General features: G+C 38.9%; 1 protein-coding gene across 1 annotated transcript; it reads left to right on the forward strand.

The window, feature by feature from the left end:
* Nucleotides 1-8,464: 8,464 nt before the first annotated feature.
* LOC140006914 (uncharacterized) lies at nucleotides 8,465-18,500 on the forward strand. Its single transcript, XM_072049588.1, has 2 exons — nucleotides 8,465-8,909; nucleotides 18,451-18,500. Exons 1-2 carry the CDS (start codon nucleotides 8,465-8,467, stop codon nucleotides 18,498-18,500), a joined length of 495 nt encoding a protein of 164 aa, XP_071905689.1.
* The last annotated feature ends 2,765 nt before the right edge of the window (nucleotides 18,501-21,265 follow it).

Raw genomic sequence — 21,265 nt, forward strand, 5'->3', positions numbered from 1 at the left:
CTAGAACGGGGGTTCATACATGAGAGCGAGTCCCCGTGGGGAGTTCCAGTGCTATTTGTTAAAAAGAAGGACGAGAGTTTAAGGTTATGCATTAATTATCGAGGGTTGAATGCAGTAACTGTTAAGAATAAATATCCTTTGCCCCACATCGATGAGTTGTTTGATCAATTACAAGGGGCTGTGGTGTTTTCTAAATTGGACCTTCGACAAGGGTACTATCAATTGAGAATTAGAAAGGAGGATGTACCAAAAATGGCGTTTAACACTCGATATGGGCATTTTGAGTTCGCGGTAATGCCTTTTGGCTTAACCAATGCCCCGGCGGCATTCATGGATTTAATGCATCGAGTGTTTAAACCTTACTTGGATAGATTTGTAGTGGTGTTTATTGATGATATCCTAGTATATTCGAAGTCAAGGGAGGAGCATGAACAGCACTTGTGAATAGTGTTGCAAACCCTAAGAGAGCACCAATTGTTCGCTAAGTTCAGCAAGTGTGAATTTTGGTTGCAAAAAGGCTTTTCTAGGTCATATAATTTCAAAAGATGGGCTTGTTGTAGACCCGGCAAAAGTGGAAGCTGTAGCCAAATGGAAGCGGCAAGAGAATCCCATGGAGGTGCGAAGTTTTCTAGGTATAGCAGTGCGAGAACCCGTAACTTTTCCATTTTCTAGGTTTTGTTATTTTTCTAGGTTTTATTATCTTTCATGGCTTGTTTTCTGCATTATCATGATTAGGACAAATTCTAGATCTTTTTAAGGAGCAGATATAGTTTTTAGATGATTTTTCTAGTATCGAATAGGTTTTGAGAAATTAAGAGTGTATACCGGACGTGGGACCCACTAGTACGAAAAGTTCGGAAAAATTCGGCCAACTAGGTTAAGTTTTGGATACTGGAATTAATTTACCGGGTGTTAAGAGATAAGTAGAGGTTGCAATTTGGATTGGTGTGAGAGGAAACAAAGTGATAGACTTGCATTAATGGAGGTGACAAGTGTCACCATTGGATTGGTCCTTAAGTAAGACTACTATTCCTTTTCTTACCATTGACCAAATAAATCAAAAAAATAACAAAAAATTCACCATTTTCTCTTCATCTTGGCCGAGCTCCTTGAGCAACAAAAGAAAGAAAACTCTTCAAGATTTTGGCTTCAATCTTGCTTCAATCAACTTACTCAACCATCCAACCTTGATTTTGCTCCATAAAACCACTTAAGGGAGTGATAGTGAAGTGTTGTGTGGAGTTATTTGGAAAGTTAAGAGGACTTGTTGCTCTCTCTCTCTTGTTTCTAAGGTGAGTTGTGAAGAACCACTCTCCTCCCTTTATTGATGCTTAAATCATTCTTAGTGGTAGTATGAGATGCAATATTATGGATTATTTCTTGATTTGTGGTTGAATTGATGAAGTTTTATAATTTTTGGGGATTTTTATGTTTTAATATGAACATGATTGTGTGGCTATATATGATGATTGGAAATGATGTTTAAGGAATCTATGAGGTGGAAAAAGTGGTTAATTGCAAACAATTTCTGTTTTGGAAGAAATCTTGGAAAGTTAGGGTTTATGATGATAACATTCTGCCCGATTTTGTAGCTCCTATTTATAGGCCGAATTGGCCTTGGATTAAAACATAAAAGTTGTAGGGAATGATATTCTAGAGGTGCCTACAAAATTTCAGGTCAATCGGAGTAGCGTAACTTGAGAAAAGTCGAAATTACCCTTGCTGCCCTGGTTTTACCCGAATTTGGGAATTGCTTCTGTAATTGGTTTTTTTGGTCAGGAATGCTTCCGAATTGGTTGTTGAGGTCTTCTGATGAAATGTATCCATGTTTCTTAGCTTTCAGCTGGTTTTTGAATTTCTTGATTTGGACTTAGGTAGGTTGACTTATGATGTTTGAACCAGAATGCGTTCTGTGAATCTGTGTTTGCGGTTCCGGTGTAGTATCTTGCATTTTTGACCTAGTTACACTCGAAACTGGGTTGAGTGACCTTATGAAATATTTTAACCCTATCTCTTAGCTTCGAAACAGTGGGTCTTGTACCTTCATCTGATAATCGTAGTGCCATTGGTACCAAAACCGCAAAATGATGTCAAAAACTATTTTTTTCGGGTTAACGCTTAACTCTAATTCCGAATTTTTCTGGTTTCCTCTAATGCCTATGTATGCTTATGGAACCCTATTTTGGTAGTACTTGGCAATGGTTTATGATTTGTAATCGAGTCTTATTGTGTTTATTTGAATAGTTTAGGGCTTGACTTTCATATCCGGTCATTTCCTAGCTAAATTTTGTACTTGAATGCCATTAAGCCTAGTGAACGGCTTTTGGGAATGAAATTATTTTTGTACGAGATGTTGGGACTGATTTGAGGAAATAATGAAGCCATGATGGCTGGAAAATAGGTAAACACAAGGGATATGCTGCCGAAATTTTACTTGAAGGCTAGTTGGATTTACTTGTGATTTGAGCGAAGGGCTTTTGGGTTGTTTGAGCCTAGGTCTTCATGTTACCTTTTCGTTTCCAAAAAAAAAAAATCATGTTTTGCACCCTTGCTTTAGTAATTATTTGGCGAGGCATACGACTGGTAGTCGAGCCTCACATGTGCATTCTATATACTCGATTTTTGAAAGTGGAACCTTCAATTGTTTTCCTTGGATTATTTTAGGGTTTCTTGGTGATTAAAGCTCTCTTTTGGGAGGTATCTGTACTGACCCCGGTGAGTGTTCCACTACCTGCTACCCGTTATGTGAAATATCTGAATATCTGAAATACTTGATTTATGACTGTTGGAGCCAAATACTGTTTTGATAAAAGGGAGGCGAGGGTGTACTTTATCACACTCGTTCTCTTGTCTGTTCATATGCCAATTTTGAACGCGTATCTGAATCTGCTATCTGTATCTGTTATCTGTATCTGTTCTGACGTCGTTTGGAAGCTTGTATCCAACGACCTTTCTGGGACCTCTGACCTCAACACCTGTGGCCAGTTACTCGAGTCGGGCCGGCAAGGGCCTGGTCGATTAGATAACGAACCACGGTAGTCTGTTTTGGGATCTTTGGGTATCGAGACCCTTGATTCCGATATACTCGAGTATTACCAATTCTGATCTGATTGGATTTCGGGCCCGGTGGGGGTATGTGTGGTGGAAGGAGTCGAAGAAAGTGGAGTCTACGGTATTGGTTACTTCTGTAACGTTGACGGAGTGTCAACTGTTATTTCGATCAAGTTTCGGTGAAGCGAATGGGTATTTGGCTCCTGAGGGCCACCCGTATCCTTTCTGTCTATGGTGTTTGTCCACTTCTTTATTTGATGCATATATGTGATTAATTGAATATGAAGTTCCATGTTTCTTACTGCTATATGTCTGGTACCTCATTGAGCGCAAGCTCACCCCTTTCCGTTCCTTTTTGTTTTCCTTACAGGAAAATAAATACTTTTGGACTGGATTTGACAATTGGTTGCCGAATTGAGCTAGTTGGACATATCTTTTGTATAGCTCATTGATTGAAACCCTAAATGTATTTTTGGATCCGTTTCTCTTTTGAATTTGGCAAACCGTACATGTATCCACTTTTGAGTCACTTTGGTATGCCCCTTTGGGTTGTATATGCTTAATTTCGAGACGTAAATATTTGCTTGACGTTTGGTTGAATTTTGACGGGGCAGTTACTATTCATAACCGACTCCGTTTTCATTTTTTTTTATTTTGACATTTTGACTTGTTTACGCGCGTTCGTAAGTTCAGGAACGCTATAGATCGCTCTATACCGAACCGTTAGTCCTGGCGAGAGCTGGGCAGGCAGTCCGCTAACCCCTTTGGTTCGCCTTAGGGGAAGGTGGGGCTGTCACAAGCAGGGTACTACCGTCAATTTATAAAGAATTTCTCGAGAATTGCGGGACTCTTAACTAACTTGACAAAGAAACAAGGAAAGTACATTTGGGATGTTAAGTGTGAGAGTAGTTTCCAAAAGCTTAAGAAGCAATTGACTATGTGTAACAGCCCCACTTTCCCCTAAGGCGAACCAAAGGGGTTAGCGGACTGCCTGCCCAGCTCTCGCCAGGACTAACGAGCAGTTACATGCGATCTAGAACATTTCGGGAAAGTAAAAGTGCGCTCGGACAAGCCACAAATATCAAAATAACCAAATAAAAAAAAAAACGAAAACAGTGAATAGTGGCCTGGGACAGCAGAATCCGGCCGGAATCTGGCCGGATTAGCGGCCGGATTCTTGGCCGGATACTGTCCAGTGGCGAACTTCCAGATTCAAAATTTTCCCAAGCAATCCGGCCGACAATCCGGCCAGTTTCTGGCCGGATTCCTGGCCGGATTCAGTCCAGTGCCTTTCCGTCAAAAATTTTCCTTTTGCCGTTTGCAAGCCGAATCGATCCGAAAGTCAACCAAACATCAACCAGACGTAAATACATTGAAATTCAACATTTACAACCACTTTGGCATGTCAAAAGCTATTCATCATAGGTAGACAAAGTTCGGTTTGCCAATCAAAAGATGAACCCAATACACTTTAGGGTTTCATGCAAAGAGCTACTCAAAATAGACATATACATGGCTCAATTTGGCAACCAACAAGTATGATCTTCCAAAAATGATCATTTTCCTGTAAGGAAAACAAATGGAACGGAGTGAGCTAAAGCTCAGTGAGCAACTATCACAAATCAACCAAGATCACTTAAGCATAACCGTTCATTTCAAGTATACAAATAAGAAGCAAAACAAATAGGTAAAAGGATACGGACGGCTCTCAAGAGCCCATTTCCACGCTTACATTCTTGATCCGATCTCATTGACTCTCCGTCAACGTTTATGAGTACCAACCGTAGAACCCACTTCACTCCCATTCCTTCCACCAAACATACCCCAACCGGGCCCGCACTCCAATCAGTAGCTTTTGGTAATACTCGAGTATACCGGAACCAAGAGTCTCATTACTACAAGATTCCCCAGTACAGTCCCCGTGGCATGTCAATTTTCACGACCAAGCCCTCGCCGGCTCGATTCAATTGACTACCTACGGGGTTGAGCTCAGTAATACAGTAAGGCCGTTGGATATTCGTCCAAACGACACCAAATCAGTTTTCCATGAATGGAATTCAATATCTCATATAGCAAGTGCAGTATTTCAGTGAAACGGTAAACAGACATGAATGGAATCACAAGGGGGTGAGGGCGGTCAAGTACACCCTCACCTCAATCACTTCCAATAGCCAAATAAGCCTTCAAGGCATCACATTCACATATAACAAAGCCACATTGTACCATTAAAGTGAGTAGTATACTCACTTATCAATTAAGTGTTGTTTCAAGCACTTCCGTCAAGAGAATGTCGTGAACCACCGTCACGCCCTAGAACACGTAAACAAGTACAATGAGACTCGATAACGAGTCATAAAGCAATGCCAATCACAACCCCAATAGGGTTTTATCAACATATACAAGCATTATTGCAAACCAGAAATTTCAGCAATGCACTAACTTGACCTCAACAAAAAAAACAGTTTTCGTCCTCCTTTTGCGGTAATGGCACAAAATACTCTACGCTTATCGGATGAGGGTGTAAGACCCACCATCTCGAACCTAAAAGACAGGGCTACAACAATGTAGAAGGCCACTCAGTCTAAATCCTAGCACAACTAGGTCAAAAATGCAGAATACCAAACCAGAACCGCAATTGCAGGTTCCCAAATCACACAATGCTGTAATTCGTCCAACTCAGTCTACACAGGTCCAAATGCATTGATTCCAAAGGCATATGATAGCTAAGACATCAAGCTACATTTCATCATAAGACACCAACATCCAAATCCAAAGCAATTCCAGTCAAAACAGACGATTACCATCGCAGTTCGCACATTCTGATCACCCAGAATAGCAACAGTAAAAATGACATATCTCATTCTACACTACTCCAAATGACCTGAAATTTTACAGGAATCTCAAACACATCAATACCTACAACTTTCATGTTTTAAGAAAAGGCCAATTCGGCCTCTAACCATATGATCCAAAACCGGACAGAAAAGAGGGTTATGAAACCCTAACTTTTCACATTTCAATCCAAACTCAAAATTGATTGCAATTTCCTATCATATACATCCACTAGAGGCATAACCCCTTATTACCAACCATCATAAATAACCACAACACCATGATCACATTAAACCAGAAAATTCCTCAAAAAAATGAAAACTTCACCAATTCATTCCAAACCAAGAAATAAACCACAATTTTCAACACTATAGCCACCATTAGGCACAAATTAAACATCATTAGGTGTAAGAGGAAGTGTAAGCACCACTTACCAAGTAAACAAGAGAGAGGAAGTTGTAGAACACCTTAGCTTCTCAAAGAAACTTCACCAAAACACTCACTAGCACCAAATGGAGGAATTTTATGGAGTAGAAACTAGTTTAAGCACTTGAGTTGGATGATTGGCACTAAATGGTAGCTAAACTTGGAAGAGTTTTTCTTTCTTCTTTGATAGAGAGGGCCGGCCACCAAGGAGCAAGAAATGGTGATTTTTGGTGGTAATTTTAAGATATTTAACCAATGGGTCAAAAGTCAAAAACATGAATAGTGTTCCATAAAGTCCACCCAATGATATTGTGACACTTGGCACCTCTTTAAATGCATTTCTATCCTTTGGTCACCTCTCACATCAATCACTTCACCTCCTCTACTTATCTCTTAACACCCGATAAATTTTACACAGTATCCGAAACTTAACCTTATTGGCCGAATTTTTCCGAACTTTTCGCACTAGTGGGGCCCACGTCCATTCTCTATCCGTAATTTTTCAAAAATGACCCAATGCTAGAAAAATCATCTAAAAACTATAATTACTCATAAAATCCACCAAGAAAATTTTCCTATACCAGAAAATGCAGAAAACATGCAATTAAAGGGTAAAACCCTAGGAAAATTATTAGGGAAAAATACGGGTTCTCACACTATGGCTCCAGTATTAACTTTGCCCAATGGAAACGATAGTTACACGATTTATACCGATGCTTCGAGAGAGGGGCTAGGGTGCGTGTTAATGCAAAATAGGAATGTAATTACCTATGCGTCTCGGAAGTTAAAATCTCATGAGCAAAACTATCCAACCCATGACTTGGAGGTTGCAGCTATTGTGTTTGTTTTGAAAAAATGGCGACATTATCTATACGGGGTGACTTTCGAGGTATATACGGATTATAAGAGCCTTAAGTATTTTTTTTCTCAGAATGAGCTAAATCTAAGACAACGTCGGTGGGTAGAGTTCTTAGAAGATTATGATTGTACGATTAGCTATCATCCCGGAAAGGCCAACGTTGTAGCAGATGCTTTAAGTCGAAAGGCACAACTAGCAAGTTCCATGGTGGGAGAGTGGAGCTTGTTAGAAGATGTATGTGAGTGGAAACCTCATCTGGAACCGAAGAAGGTGATTTTTGGAAATATTGAGGTGAAGTCGACACTGTTGGATTGGATTAAAGAGGGCCAAGTGAAGGACCCACTGGTGCAAAAGTGGGTGGAAAAAGTGAAGAAAGGGGAGTTGTCTAACTCTAACCTAGGTCCTGATGGAATCTTAAAGTTCCGAAATTGTGTCGTTGTACCTAGGGATTAGGAGTTAAAGAGGGAAATTTTGGAGGAATCTCACCGCTCTAGGTATACGGTGCACCCAAGGAATAATAAGATGTACTAAGATCTCAAAAGTCTGTATTAGTGGGATAATATGAAGACGGAGATTGCCCAATTTGTACAAAAGTGTCTTATGTGCCAACAGGTGAAAGCTGAGCATAAAAAACCGTCAGGTCTGTTACAGCCTTTAGAGATCCCTGAATGGAAATGGGAGCACATAACGATGGATTTTGTATCAGGGTTGCCACGAACACAAAAGGGGAATGATGCGATATGGGTAATAGTAGACCGATTAACTAAGACCGCACATTTCCTGCCAGTAAATATGAAATATTCTTTGGAGAAACTTGCCAAACTTTATATGGATGAAATGGTGAGATTACATGGGGTACCAGTGAGTATTGTATCTGATAGAGACCCTAGGTTTGTATCTCGATTCTGGCAGAAATTGCAAGAGGCTTTAGAACTAAGTTGAACTATAGTACAGCATATCACCCACAAACTGATGGACAATCGGAGAGAACCATTCAAACTCTTGAAGATATGCTGAGAGCCTATATTGTGGATTTTGGAGGAAATTGGAGTCAATACTTAACCTTGGTTGAATTTGCATATAACAATAGCTATCATTCCTCTATTCAAATGGCCTCATATGAAGTCTTGTATGGACGACGGTGTCGATCTCCAATCCAATGGGATGAAGTAGGAGAGAAAGATTATAGATCCGGCTACAATACCATGGGTTGAGAAATCTTACAAAAGGATAAAGGTGATCCGCAAGAGACTTCAAACAGCCCAAAGCCGACAGAAAAGTTATGTCGATCATCGGATGAAGGATTTGGAGTTTGAGATAGGAGATAAGATGTTTCTTCAGATTACCCCGTTGAAAGGAAAGATTAGAGCAGGAAAAGGGAAAAAGTTGCAACCACGATATATAGGACCTTTCAATATACTCCAGCGAATAGGAAAGATGGCTTATCGACTTGAGTTACCAGCTAGTTTGTCTCGGATCCATGACGTTTTCCATGTTTCTTTGCTTAAGAAATATCATCCAGATCCGACTCACATTTTACCACCAGAAGATGTTGAACTCGACGAGTCTTTAATCTATGAAGAACGACCCATTCAAATATTGGATCGGAAGGTGAAGGACCTGAGAAACAAGCAGATGCCATTAGTAAAGGTTCTATGGAAGCATCATGAAGTGCAAGAAGTAATCTGGGAGCTAGAAAAGGACATGCAAGAGAAATATCCCGACCTGTTTACGACGAAAGGTATGAATTTCGATGTCGAAATTCTTTTAAGGGGGAGAGAATGTGAGGACTTGCAAATTCCTTATATTTTTATTAAAAATGCCCTTTTATTTGAAAATTATTCATTTATGATGGCCCTACTACCCAATCATCCACAATAAGTGTAAATGAATATAGAAGTAAGGGTTTTCGTTGTCCGTTTTCAAGTTAGAGCGAATTAGGATTTCACATTTTTCCATAGTGTGACTATTCGGTACGGAATGAGGATCAAATTTGGTAGGTAAGAGTGACTTTTGGATGATGAAATATTATATGATTAGAAGTGATAATAATAAATTAGTGATTAGAAGGTAAAAACCCTAGTATACACGATTTAAGAAATCAGCTCAAACCGACGGGTATCAATCACTACCGATTGAACCCACCACTTCCATACCACCACATAACCTTGATATTTTTGTAAAATATCTCCCTCATCCTCAGCCTAACAGCCGAAATTATTGACCCAAAATGCAAGGAAAAGAAAACAAAATTTTAGTTGGTTTTGGTGGTGACAAGTGTCGGCCACCTATGGTTCCTTGACCAAGCCAAAGTCTCACCTTCTTATCTTCCATTTGAGTTCATTTTCCACCATTTTCTTTCTGTTTTGGCTGAGAGCAAGGAGAGGCAAGAGAGTGAAGAGAGTTTTCAATTTTCTACCTTGAATCCAACCTTTTGAGTGCAAACAAAAAAAACTAAACCGATTAATTACTAGTTTGGAAGCTTGGGAAGCTTAAGGAACCAAAAATTTCAAGGAGAGGTGGAGGATCATTCTTGCAAGCTCTTGTCTTGAGGTATAATGGCTGATCAACCTTTCTTTCTCTATTAATCATGATTAAGTTGGGTATTAATGTTAGAATTGTGCTTGTGATACTTGTTTCAAATGGTTTTGATGATTAGATAGATGAATTTTGAGTTAGGGTTTCTTGTGGGTTGGGTGTTATATGATGTGTATATATGGTATATAATCTTGTAAAGGAGAAAGTAGTGATAGTTTTAAGGTAAAAATGTGAATTATAACTTGACTATAACAAAATCCCAGATTTCTGGAAATTGTAGTTTTAGTTCTGCCTGGTTCCATTTCATTATATTAGAGGCCGAATTAGACTTAGTACAAAACATGAATGTTGTATAGAATGATATTTTATTATTTTCTATAAAATTTCAACTCAATCGGAGCAACGTAACCTGTGAAAAGATGAAAATACCCTGACTGCCTTAGGAGTAAAGTCAGTGGACAGTTTTGACAGTACACTAAGTTGGTTGCATTTGTTCACCTTGATACGTACTAAACTAGCTTTTAGAGAAATCATGAAAGTTTTATTACTATGTCTTAGCTTTCCAAAACCTCCAAGAACGTCTTGAACGGCCTTTGGTAGCTTGAGATATGGCCATTTGAAGGTAGTACGGTTAACTGGCCTGTTAGTCAAAATCTGGTTCTGTGAATTGGGAATTTGACTAGGTTAGACTGGAATTTGGACTAAGTGGTCTTCATCAAAAGTGTAGCCCTTTGTTTTAGCTTTGCAACGGTATAAATTACAACCCAATCTGATAAGCGTAGATTTGGTTGTGTCCAATACGCCAAATGACGACGAATCTGCCTTTTGGTTTCATAGTTAAAAGTTCATTTTCCTAGTTAACTCTTGTACTTGAATGACTTTGAGCCTATTAAATGAATATTGTGATGAATTTATATTGTGTATGACTTTGGGATTGGCTTAGAAAAATAATGAAGCCATAAATGGCTGAAAAATTAGGTAAATACAAAGGGCGTGCTGCCCAAATTTACGCTCGAGAACTAGAGAAATATATTTGTGACTTGAGTAAAGTTGGTAAATGAATATCACTTGAACCATCTAGGACATTTGCTACTTTGTTTATCGAGGGTTATACGTTAGAACCTAACCGAACTTGTACCCTTAGGAAACGCAGTAATAATCACTGTAAATCTATTTTCCTTGCACTTTCGACTCAAATGTTATTTCCAAGTATACATGCTACAAAATTTTTCAGTTTGAAAAGTGAGCAAGTGTTTCACGAATATTCTCGAATCGAATTTCAACTACTTGATTCTTATTGAACGAGATGTCTAAGTTTCAAATCTTAGTCATGTTTCAAAGTTCTTAAACTGAGTTTTATCGCAGATTTGGACTCCAAACCTAGAGAATAATTCGAACATGATTACTTGGGGCACTACATTTTGGTGAGTGCTTCCGAATATCCGATTGCACTAGAAATATGTGTTTCATATTTGATCTATGTGATTACATGTTAAATAAGTGATTTGATAGGCAAGGGTGTACTTTATCGCACTTGCCCTAATATGATTTGTACCTGTTCATCGATTGCACTTGATTTGCTATATATGCCCATAAGATATATCCTACCTGGAATTCCAAAAACCCTGTGGTTAGTTAATCGAGTCGAGCCGGCAAGGGTCTGGTCGATTAGATAACGAACCTTGGGTAATTTGTAATGTCGAGTGGAGTGTTATCTCCTCGACTAATCGGTACACTCGAGTATTACCACCAGTGTTTCGTGTGGCGTGCGGGCCCGGTAAGGGGTTGATCGGTGGATGGAGACTGGTGTGAAGTGGGGTTTTACTGGACTAGTTACTACTTGAAAGTTGACGGAGTGTCAACTACCAATCGACCAAGCCGTTGTGGAGCCGAGATATGAGCTACTGTATCCTTACATGTGACATGTGAATCATTTATTCCTTGACTATATGAAATGTTATCTCTCTGATTTGACTTGTTTGCTCGCTATTTCACTATCACGCTGTTGTTACTTTATTTGATGGCCAATTCGATATTTGGAACTTCACTGAGTTTTGGCTCACTCCGTTAGTTTTGTTTTCCTTACAGGGGTACGAGCGAGGCATGAGATTTGTACAGACTAGCATAGACTTGATGCTTTTGACTTTTGACTTGTACTCGCCCTATCACTCGATTAGGATGATTTGTACTTGGAATGTGTACACTTTGAACCAGTTTGGGCATATAGAGGCTTTGTATCTTGATTGTGCATCGATGTAAATTATAAGTTTGAATTGCGATGTTATTTATTGTCTATGGATGTATGCACGTGATACGAGTGAGTGAGTCCTGGCGAGAGTTGGGCAGGCGATTCGCCGAACCCTTTGGTACGCCTTAGGAGGAGGTGGGGTCGTCACATTGACCATCAATGATGAGTATCTTATAATCATTGTCCATATCTTAAACTATGAAACTACCACAAAAATATGAAAAACATCAACCATCACTAGGATATCCTATATTACTACTTTAGAGTACTTATTTTTTCAATTGACCAATTGCAAGAAGATATTTGTAGGTTATGCCTTCCATAACCTAACTTCTTAAACACATAGTAAGGTGTAAGAGTAATGCTAGCTCCCAAACCATATAAGAGTTTATTAGAATTTAAGTTGCATATAATACAATAAATAAAATAAATCCTCTAAATCCTTTAGTTTTGGTGGCAACTTATTTTGCAAAAGAACTGAGCATTCTTTTGTTCAGCTATAGCACATTGTCTTAAAGTTATAGACTTTTCTTTGTTGGTTAATATTTTTCAAGAACTTTGCATAAGTTGGAATTTGTTGTAATGCATCTACAAAAGAAATGTACACGTGGAGTTTCTTGAAAAATTTAATAAACTTTTTAAATTGTTGATCCAATTACCTTTGTTTAGCATGTTGGAGATGTAGACACCAAATTTTTGACTTTATTTTTTCATTATTAGTTTATTGATTTTTATTTTAGTTTGGTTTTACTAATCTCATTTTTAGACATTTTAGCATAAAATTTGTAAGAAAAGGAAAAGAAAGAAAAGAATTTGTTCACGAAAATATGTTTTGGGGCATTTTTTTAGTATTTTATTTATTTTAGTTAAAATTATTTCTTACTTAAAAAAATAAAAAAATAAAAAAATAAAAAAGGTCACGGCAATCCAGAAAGCTGCGTTTTTTGCCGCAGCTTGCAAATGAGATTGGAAGAGGTCCTGGAGATGAAATTTGGAGTTGCAAAAGGCCAGGTGTCTAGGACACCTGGAGGGGGGATGAATCTAGAAGGATAGCTAGGTTTTGAGAGATAGAGAGAGCAGCCGCAAGGGAGAGAGTAAGAGGGAGAGTGGACGGCTGCAAACTGAAAAAAAAACCAGAGGAGAGGAGGTGGCGGCTGCAAGTCTAAAAGAAAAGAGAGAAAACCGAGAGTCGTGATAGGTAGTGGGCGGCTAGGGTCGACGAGAGAAAAAGCTACGGGAGGTTTTTGAGAGTGACGGCCGAGGAAGATTAGAGAGGGAAGAAGGACGGCTGGGCTGAAAAGAAAGGCTGAGGGCAGCTGGGGTTCTGGGCAAGAAACCTACGGTTTGAGGAGAGAGTAGACGGATAGAGAGCTAAGGTGAGGCTGCAATCTGAGAAGTGAGAAAAGCGAGAGAAAGCAAGGGGGATAGAGTTGACGGCTAAGAAAAGAAAACCAGAGAGCTTTGGTTGGCGGCTGTGGAGAGGAAATAACTAGAAGGGGAGGCTACGGGTTGTGAAAGGAACGAGCTTTGAACGGGGAAAACCCAGAAACCAGGGGAAGCAAGGCAAAACGAGACAGCAGGGAGGAAGAAGGAGAGATCAGGTGCTGTCTCCTCAAGGAACGAAGAAGGTACTAGGACTGTTTGACCCTCACAAGAAGCTGTTATCATCTCATTAAGCCAACATCAGTCACGGATCCTCACCAAGGGAGAATACAAGCACTGTAAGTTTTTTGGTTTTGCTTGTTGTTGTTCCGAGTCTTGCTTTGATTGTCTGTGCTCCTTGGTGGCTGAAATGGTGGTTCGTTTGACGTTTGTTGTATGCGCGGCTTGACTGAGAAGTCATGAATGTCCTGCTGCCAAAACTCTGTTCAAAAACTTTCTCACGTCTTCAGCATGAAGCTGTTTGATTTCCATGTTTTTGCTCCCTTTAGCAGGCCATAAATAATTTGGTTCTCTAGTTCATGGGTTAAACTCTATGTCTAATTGATCGATGATAAAGTCACAATCTTGGCAGCAAAAGGAAAATTGCAGAAGCTCTGAAAGTACTGTCATTCGATGTTTGCTAGTTTCTTCGTATGAATTTCTGGAGTTTAAACATAAATTTTTATGTCGAAAAGTTAAAAGGAAGCTTGGTTATCTTGCTACTTTGGTCAAGTTGTCGTTTGGGCGAGACATGAGATGCATTTGAATGAAAAGGGAAATTGCGTTTTAGAATTCAGTTGCTGAAGTTTCGGGTTTTGGGTTATTTAATTAGCCCTTTGATTTTCAATGCTTGTTGTGTATTGCTTGGGCTGAGGTAGTCAGAACATCTAGTTGTCAAGGGATGCATGTTTCTTTCTTTTGTTTGAGCTATGATATGGTAGAAACAAAGAAAGCTTTGGATGAGTAAAACCTTCGCTGCTCCAAGTTCATCTTCTTTTGCTGTTTTTATGATTAGTTTCCTTGCTGATTTCGTTGAGGTAGACAATGGCATTCTGTTGCTTGGCTTAGAGCTCTAATGTTTAGTTCAAAGTTTGGATCAAGGTCGTGCATTTGGACCAGAAATATGTGTTTGTCAACCAAAAATGCAGCAATTTGGCTTGGTTTTAGAGTTGCCATTTGAAAATAAATCTTGCTGCAGCTTTCTTTCCTTCCTCTGTTGTTGATCAAAACCAGATTTGCCATCTTAATCCTGCAAACAAAATTTCATGTTTTGATTTGGGTCAATAATTTCTGGTTTGATGAACTTGTTTGTATGATGAAATGGATGTAATTGTTGCTGGAATTTGCTGCAAGTTTGAGAAAAGGCAACAGGTTTTTGTAGTTGCAGAAAATTCTGTTTCTTACGTAGCTGCATTTTGTTTCTCATGTCCGTGGTTTTCTGGGTTCTATAACAGCTTGGAAGTCAAGTCTTCCTCCTATTAAAACCTTTTGTTTCGGCCGCATGCAGTTGCTGAAGCTCCCAAAGCTTCAGCTGGCTACTGAAAGCCTTCTCTTTTGCTGCAGAAATGTTTCATACGCCTTGCAGGAAGTTGTTTGGACTGTCCAAAATTGCATGCTGTCTTGCTAAGTTTTCTGTTTATTCGAGTGAAGTTGGTTGCTTAGTTTGAATTGATGATGTTGGTTTGGAAACATCTAATCAAAGCTGTGATAAAAATCTGAATTGGTAAGACAGTTGCAGCAAGCTTCATTCGTTGTTGCTAAAAGTCTTTTTGTTGCTGGAATGATTTTCAGTTTGTTGTACCAGATTTGCATAGAAATCATCTTCGTTTTGGCTCTTGCATGTATGATGAGTTTGGTAGGAACTTGAAGTTGGATTTTGGTTTGAGAGTTTTGTTTTGTTTTCTTAGAAAATCTGTCATGCAAAGTTGTGAAGGCTTCAAAGCCTAAGAAAATATTTGCAGAATGCTCTTTCACGTTGGTTTGCATGCATTTGCATGAATAATTTCCAGAAAATTTGCACTCTGACCCCCCAAGTCCCCTTTGTTTCACTATGACCCAACCAATTGAATAATTTCCTCAATTTGGTCCTTGACAATTTTAATTCTACAACTTCATTGCTTGTTTGTTTTAATTGACTACCATGCTTTGTTTCAGTTGCATTTAATTCATGACTTTAGGGGCTTTATGACCAAGTGAGCTTGTGTTTGCCTATTTTCTTTAATTTTCCCAAATAAATTGGTACCTTGACCATTTCTTTTATTTTTGAGGATAAATAAGTGATTTCACTCCGTTAAGGCGTCAATACAAGGGAGGTACACTCTATCCCTTATATTTGCACTTCATTTGACCCTACGTGCTCCTACGTGTTATGTGAATATGCATGTCTATTTCGCTTTCTTTGCCTTTCCTTAATTCCTTGCATTTATTTCATTTATTTTTACTTTTATTTTAGTTATTCTTTATGGGGTATGTGTACACCTCTTGGCTTGTAATAGATAGGGCTTGGAAAGCACTTGATGAAGACCTATTGAAGACGTGTGCCTAGCTAGCAAATGTAATAGGTCCATTAGTTTGATTGCTTGCTTTTGTGGCTATGTGTTAATTTGCTTTATTAGGCTTTTGCATCTAGTCGAGCATGCTAAGTGTTATGTGCTACTTGTTTACGAGTGTTTGGCATGTCTACTCGCTTTCCATAGCCATGAATGACTGTGGTGGATGAATGTACGTCACCACACTAGTCCAACGCTAGTTGTGGCTTCTTTTATCGTTTCTACTAGTCTAATGCTAGTAGGAATTCATAGGAAGGGCTAGTCCAACGCTAGACCCAATAGGATTTTCCCTTTGTTTTTCATTAATGCATTATTTGCCTGTTCACTACATATCATGCATTTTTCCTTAGTTTTATCATTTGGCATGCTCCTCGATTCCCCTTTCCCCTTCATTTTAAGCCTCTTGCATCCCATGCTAGTTATAGGGTCCATTTTGTTTGAGAGTCCCCTTAAATATGGGATATAGACGAGTGTGGCTTTTTCCAAGCCTTAGCACGCTTGTATTCCCTCTATCAAAGGGAAAATTAAGTCACAAAGTTAGGACTCCCCGTTCCCATCTTGATGCATTCCTATAGGATTCATGCATTTTTCATTCACGATCACATACACTTACTTCTCTCTCTTTTTCTACATTCTCACTTCACACTACTTTTACACGTTTTCATTCAACTACTTACACTTTATATAATATCACTCGCATACATGCACTTTATGTTATTTTCACATTATCATTCTTTACTCACCTTACCTTGTAAATACATTTGCACACCTCCACTTACATCCTATTATTTTTATCACTTTTCTCACTTCACACAAACTCACATTTTCACATGACATGCACTCCATTCATTTTTACGTCATTTAGGATTACGTGTGACCTCTCCAAAGGCTCATTAGTGGGTTTCGCAATTAATGTGATTGGCACCACTCAACCTTTGAAGAGAAATTTCCCTCATGTCCCCCTAGGTCTAGGTTTTTGCATTCATATAGACATATCCAATACGCGATACATACCTTGGGTAGAAAATTTAGGGAAAATTGGTTTAAGTCACGCAACTAGCCTTGGCTAGGTCGAAGGGGTGCCTTGGATTTTTATCCTTGCCTTCCCCTTCGTCAAATGTGACCCCCGATCCCTCTTTTGGTTACGTAGACCCAAAAGTTCTCTAAAAGGGTTTATTTACTTTTCAAAAACAAAAATCATTTTTGGGTGACTTGGTACACCCTAACTCTATACCAAGTGGCGACTCCATTTTTGATACAAAAAACCCTTTTTGAACTTTATATGGCCAAACCGTCGCATTATTAAGTCCCATGGCCTTTATTTTCATTTTGCACACGTTCACACACACTCACACACCACACATCATCAAAAAGTGGGGCGCGACAGGAGAAAAAGAAAAGAATTAATTAATTCCAACCAATTCATCATCCTTACGCTTTTTACCTTCTTTTCTTTCATTATTGGACTGATTACCATGCTATTTATGGTTAGCTGACAAAACTTCTAAAATAATATTGATTTTTATTATCAAAACAAAGAAACTTTGTGATATGATGGTGAAAATCAGGTCAACCCCTAGAAAATTTAACTCTACACATTCTACAAGAAATTGAAATTAGGAAAGAAAAAGGGGGTTTGAATTAAAAATTTTAAAAATAAATTCAAGAAAATTAAAGAAACTAATCAATTTAAAATAACTTGGTTTCAAGGTTAAACATTCACTTCATAGACTATGTTGATTATTGAAGTGCGAAACTCATCCTTTCAATTCAAGCAAATAAATTCGGTTATCCTTAAAGTTAACGAAAGCCAAGACATTCAATAGTAAAATTAACTAGAAAAATCTTCCAATCAATTCCTTATTATCAACTGAATTCAATGTTGAAAAGCAATTCTCTTTCACTCAATAATAGTAAAGGATGAAACAAATTTAGATTGATCTCGAGAAGTTCTAGGGGAGACAGGAATTTCATGACGACTCTTTGTCCTGGACTCCAAAACAGACTCCTTGTAGCACCACTTACTATCAAAAAATCTTAGATTTTTTCTTTCAAAATAGGCTTTTGAAAAAATGATGGATTCACTCTCTTTTGGTGACACTCCAATGAAAGAAATCTTAAAGTGAGCAAAGATTGGAGTTACAAATTTTTCATAGGAAAGTTTTCCACGGCTATCAGTGCTAATTTTGAGTAAAAACTTGCACATAACAAAATTGAAATCATTTCTGATCTTTTCAAGAAAGCAATAAAACAAACAAAGCACCATTTTGTTGGCATCAATCCTATGACCATCAGTAGGAACCAACAGATTTGAAATTATTGAAAGATGATCAAATTTTGAGGACTGAGATCCTCCAATTTTGCCTCAGCAGAAGTGTTAAAGTTTGTTTGAAAATAGGTCATGAGTTTTACAACATGAAAATGATGATAGGCAGAAGGAAACTCTTCATAAGAGAAAAAGTTTGCAATTTTTCTTTTAAAACCATTTTCAATTTTGGTCTTTAAAATAACATTAACAATATCAGGATTAAAAGCAATATTGACTGAATTGACTCGAGAAACAAGATCAGTGTGAGAGTTACCCTTCCTAAGATTGGAAAAGAATTGGTAAAGCATATTAGGGTAATAAGTGTTGGGAATGGTCAGAATATGAGTCCATTTTTGGAATTCAAAAAACTTAATAACTGGTTCAAGGTCAAATTCACGAAATTCATAAGGGATAATGGTCCTCTGAGTGATGAAGCTTTTCTGTGAAATCCATTCAAACCTTTCCCTGGCATCATTATCAATGAATTTGGATGACGGAGTAGGTTGTTCTTCAATTTGAGCCTCAGGTTGCTTTCTGGCAGGGCGTTTCCTCTTTTCACAGAATTGAACGGTTGGTACATCAGTCCGTACATCAGTCCTTGTTCTTGGTGGTTTCCTGTGGAAGGCTCAGCAGTTTGTTGTTCCTCAGTTTGCTCAACAGAAGGCTCAGTAGTTTGCAGTTCCTTAGTTTGAGCAGTCCGTTTCTTTTCTGGTGGACTGTTTTCTTTTTCCACCATGAGTTTCAGTTCCTTTTCTAGGTGATTTCGTTGTCGAATGTTCAACAATTTCAACATCTTTATCTATAAGCCGGGTAATGCGTCTGACACCAGCAGATCCTCCTCTAACTCTAACCATGATGATATGCAGAATACTTGTGACGCCCCCGCTTCTCCCAAGGGCGGACCCTAGGGTATCGGCAGGATGCCTGCCTAACTCGCGCCAGGACTCAAAATTTCAAAATAAAATATTAACGATATGAGCCAAAAGAGCACTATTCAAAATATATACAATCCTCAAAAGAGTATTTACATCCTCGAAAGGGGCTATCGAGACTACTATATAATTCCACACCACTAACCAAAAGCTAAAGTAGACTCGAAGACAGGTTCTTATACACATCACTAAAATTAGGATAAACACCTTAACTATCGAACTATTACAAGCACACCTAACTAAACTAGTGAATGTGCCAAAGAGTTCCCCGCGTCGGCCCCTGTTAAGAAAAACAAAGGAAAAGGGGTAAGCTATATGCTTAGTAAGTAAACAGGGGTAAAAACGTAAATTGCACAGAAATACGAACAATTATGCCACGAAATGTCAAAACAAAAGTACAGAATAACAACACAAATGAAGGATACAGATTGGTTCCAAAGCCAAATCGTATGCCACGTGTAATCTTCTGTCGACACTCCGTCGACCACAATAATGGTCCGTAGAACTCCACCTGTACTCCCACCGTACACCTTACCACCCTCACTGGCCAGTCACCTCACAACCTTGCTCGAGCGAACGAAATTGAGCTTGGTTCAAAAGCTCGGGTCATAAACTTGGTTCATATACTCGGTGAACCGGATTCACAAACTTGGTGACCTCAGACTAGGTTGGACTGATTTCGACCAAACCCTAACCGGCTCGAATAGTCCATCTAGGTAAACATGATCGGGCCCCAAACTCACGAACTTCACAAAACTACCCAAAAGTCACCCCGAGCTACAAGCTCAAGGGGTTAGTTCCAAAATAGTTCATATACATATGCCATATACAAATATGTGTGCAAATTAGGGTGTAGGTCGAGTGCGATAAAGTACACCCTCGCCTAGGTACCTTTTTTATACATACCAAAACACATCAGCAAGTAACACGTAAGAATGGCCTGAATACTTACTCAAAACACAAAAGTAGTACAAGAGCAGAAATCACTTCGTGCGTGTTAGCTAGTAGTAGGCCCCATGATGTGAAACCCCGATCTAGACAACCAAAACTCCATGGCTTAGGCAGCGGAAATTTGACCCAACTAATCCCTAGAAGTCACGAACAATTTTGATATTATCTCAACCCGTAACTACTCGAATTAACGAACCAAATTAGAGGTAGTAGAACGCCACAATCAAGGAGATACTCGATTCATAAGTTTGGGTGAATAACTTGAGAAGATTCTCAAGTATTCAAAGGAAACTCTCTTGCCAAAGAAAAAAGTGAAAACTCACTAATTGTATTTAATAGTCAAAAAACTGATCCCAAAACAAAGAGGAAGTGGGGCTATTTATAGCCCTTACAAGCATTAACCCTAATCCAAAAATTGACCAAACTACCCTACATACTTAAGGAAGATTTTGGGCCTCACTTACTAACAAATGGGCCGCAATTAAACTAGCTTAATTACCTAGACTTTCTAAAGCGAGAAATAACCAAAATCAACGAGGAAAATCAAATAATCCTACTAAACTCAAGTATTCGTGCAATCAACTGGTCTTCACTTGAATCTTCCAATTCCCCATGTGCTTGAATGGGCCTTGGTCTTTATATTCTCATCATTCCCCTCCTCTTGAAGGCGATTTGTCCCCAAATCATGACTCTCTTACAAAACAAAAGTGATGAGAGCATGTGTATAGTCACCAAGCAGCCTGCATGTCGCATTCTTAAGCGAAGAATGATCATGACATCCTTGTGTGGAACAAGGACAACTCGTGGCGGTGGTAGATACATGTTGCGGACAGCAAGATTTCCATGACAATGGTCACATAAGCGACATCTCAACCCTATGGGTGGATCGTGAGCGGATGCCCGGTGAACCAAGGTTTGGTTGGGCTGCGAGTTGTACGCATCAAGACGTGCAAACACTGCATCAAAGACCAATGTAACTCGACTAGTGTTGGTTAGAATTACTTGACCAGCACTCTCTTCGCAGATCTCTATGGTTGCGGGTATTGCACACTGCAAGATGAAGGATATCTGACCACGAACAACCTGCACAAATGAAAACACGTTAAACACCACCAAGGTAGAACGATCCAGCTCCCAGTGCCCGATGTT

The sequence above is a fragment of the Coffea arabica genome, chromosome 5e (assembly GCF_036785885.1).
Source record: "Coffea arabica cultivar ET-39 chromosome 5e, Coffea Arabica ET-39 HiFi, whole genome shotgun sequence".
Taxonomy (NCBI): Eukaryota; Viridiplantae; Streptophyta; class Magnoliopsida; order Gentianales; family Rubiaceae; genus Coffea; species Coffea arabica.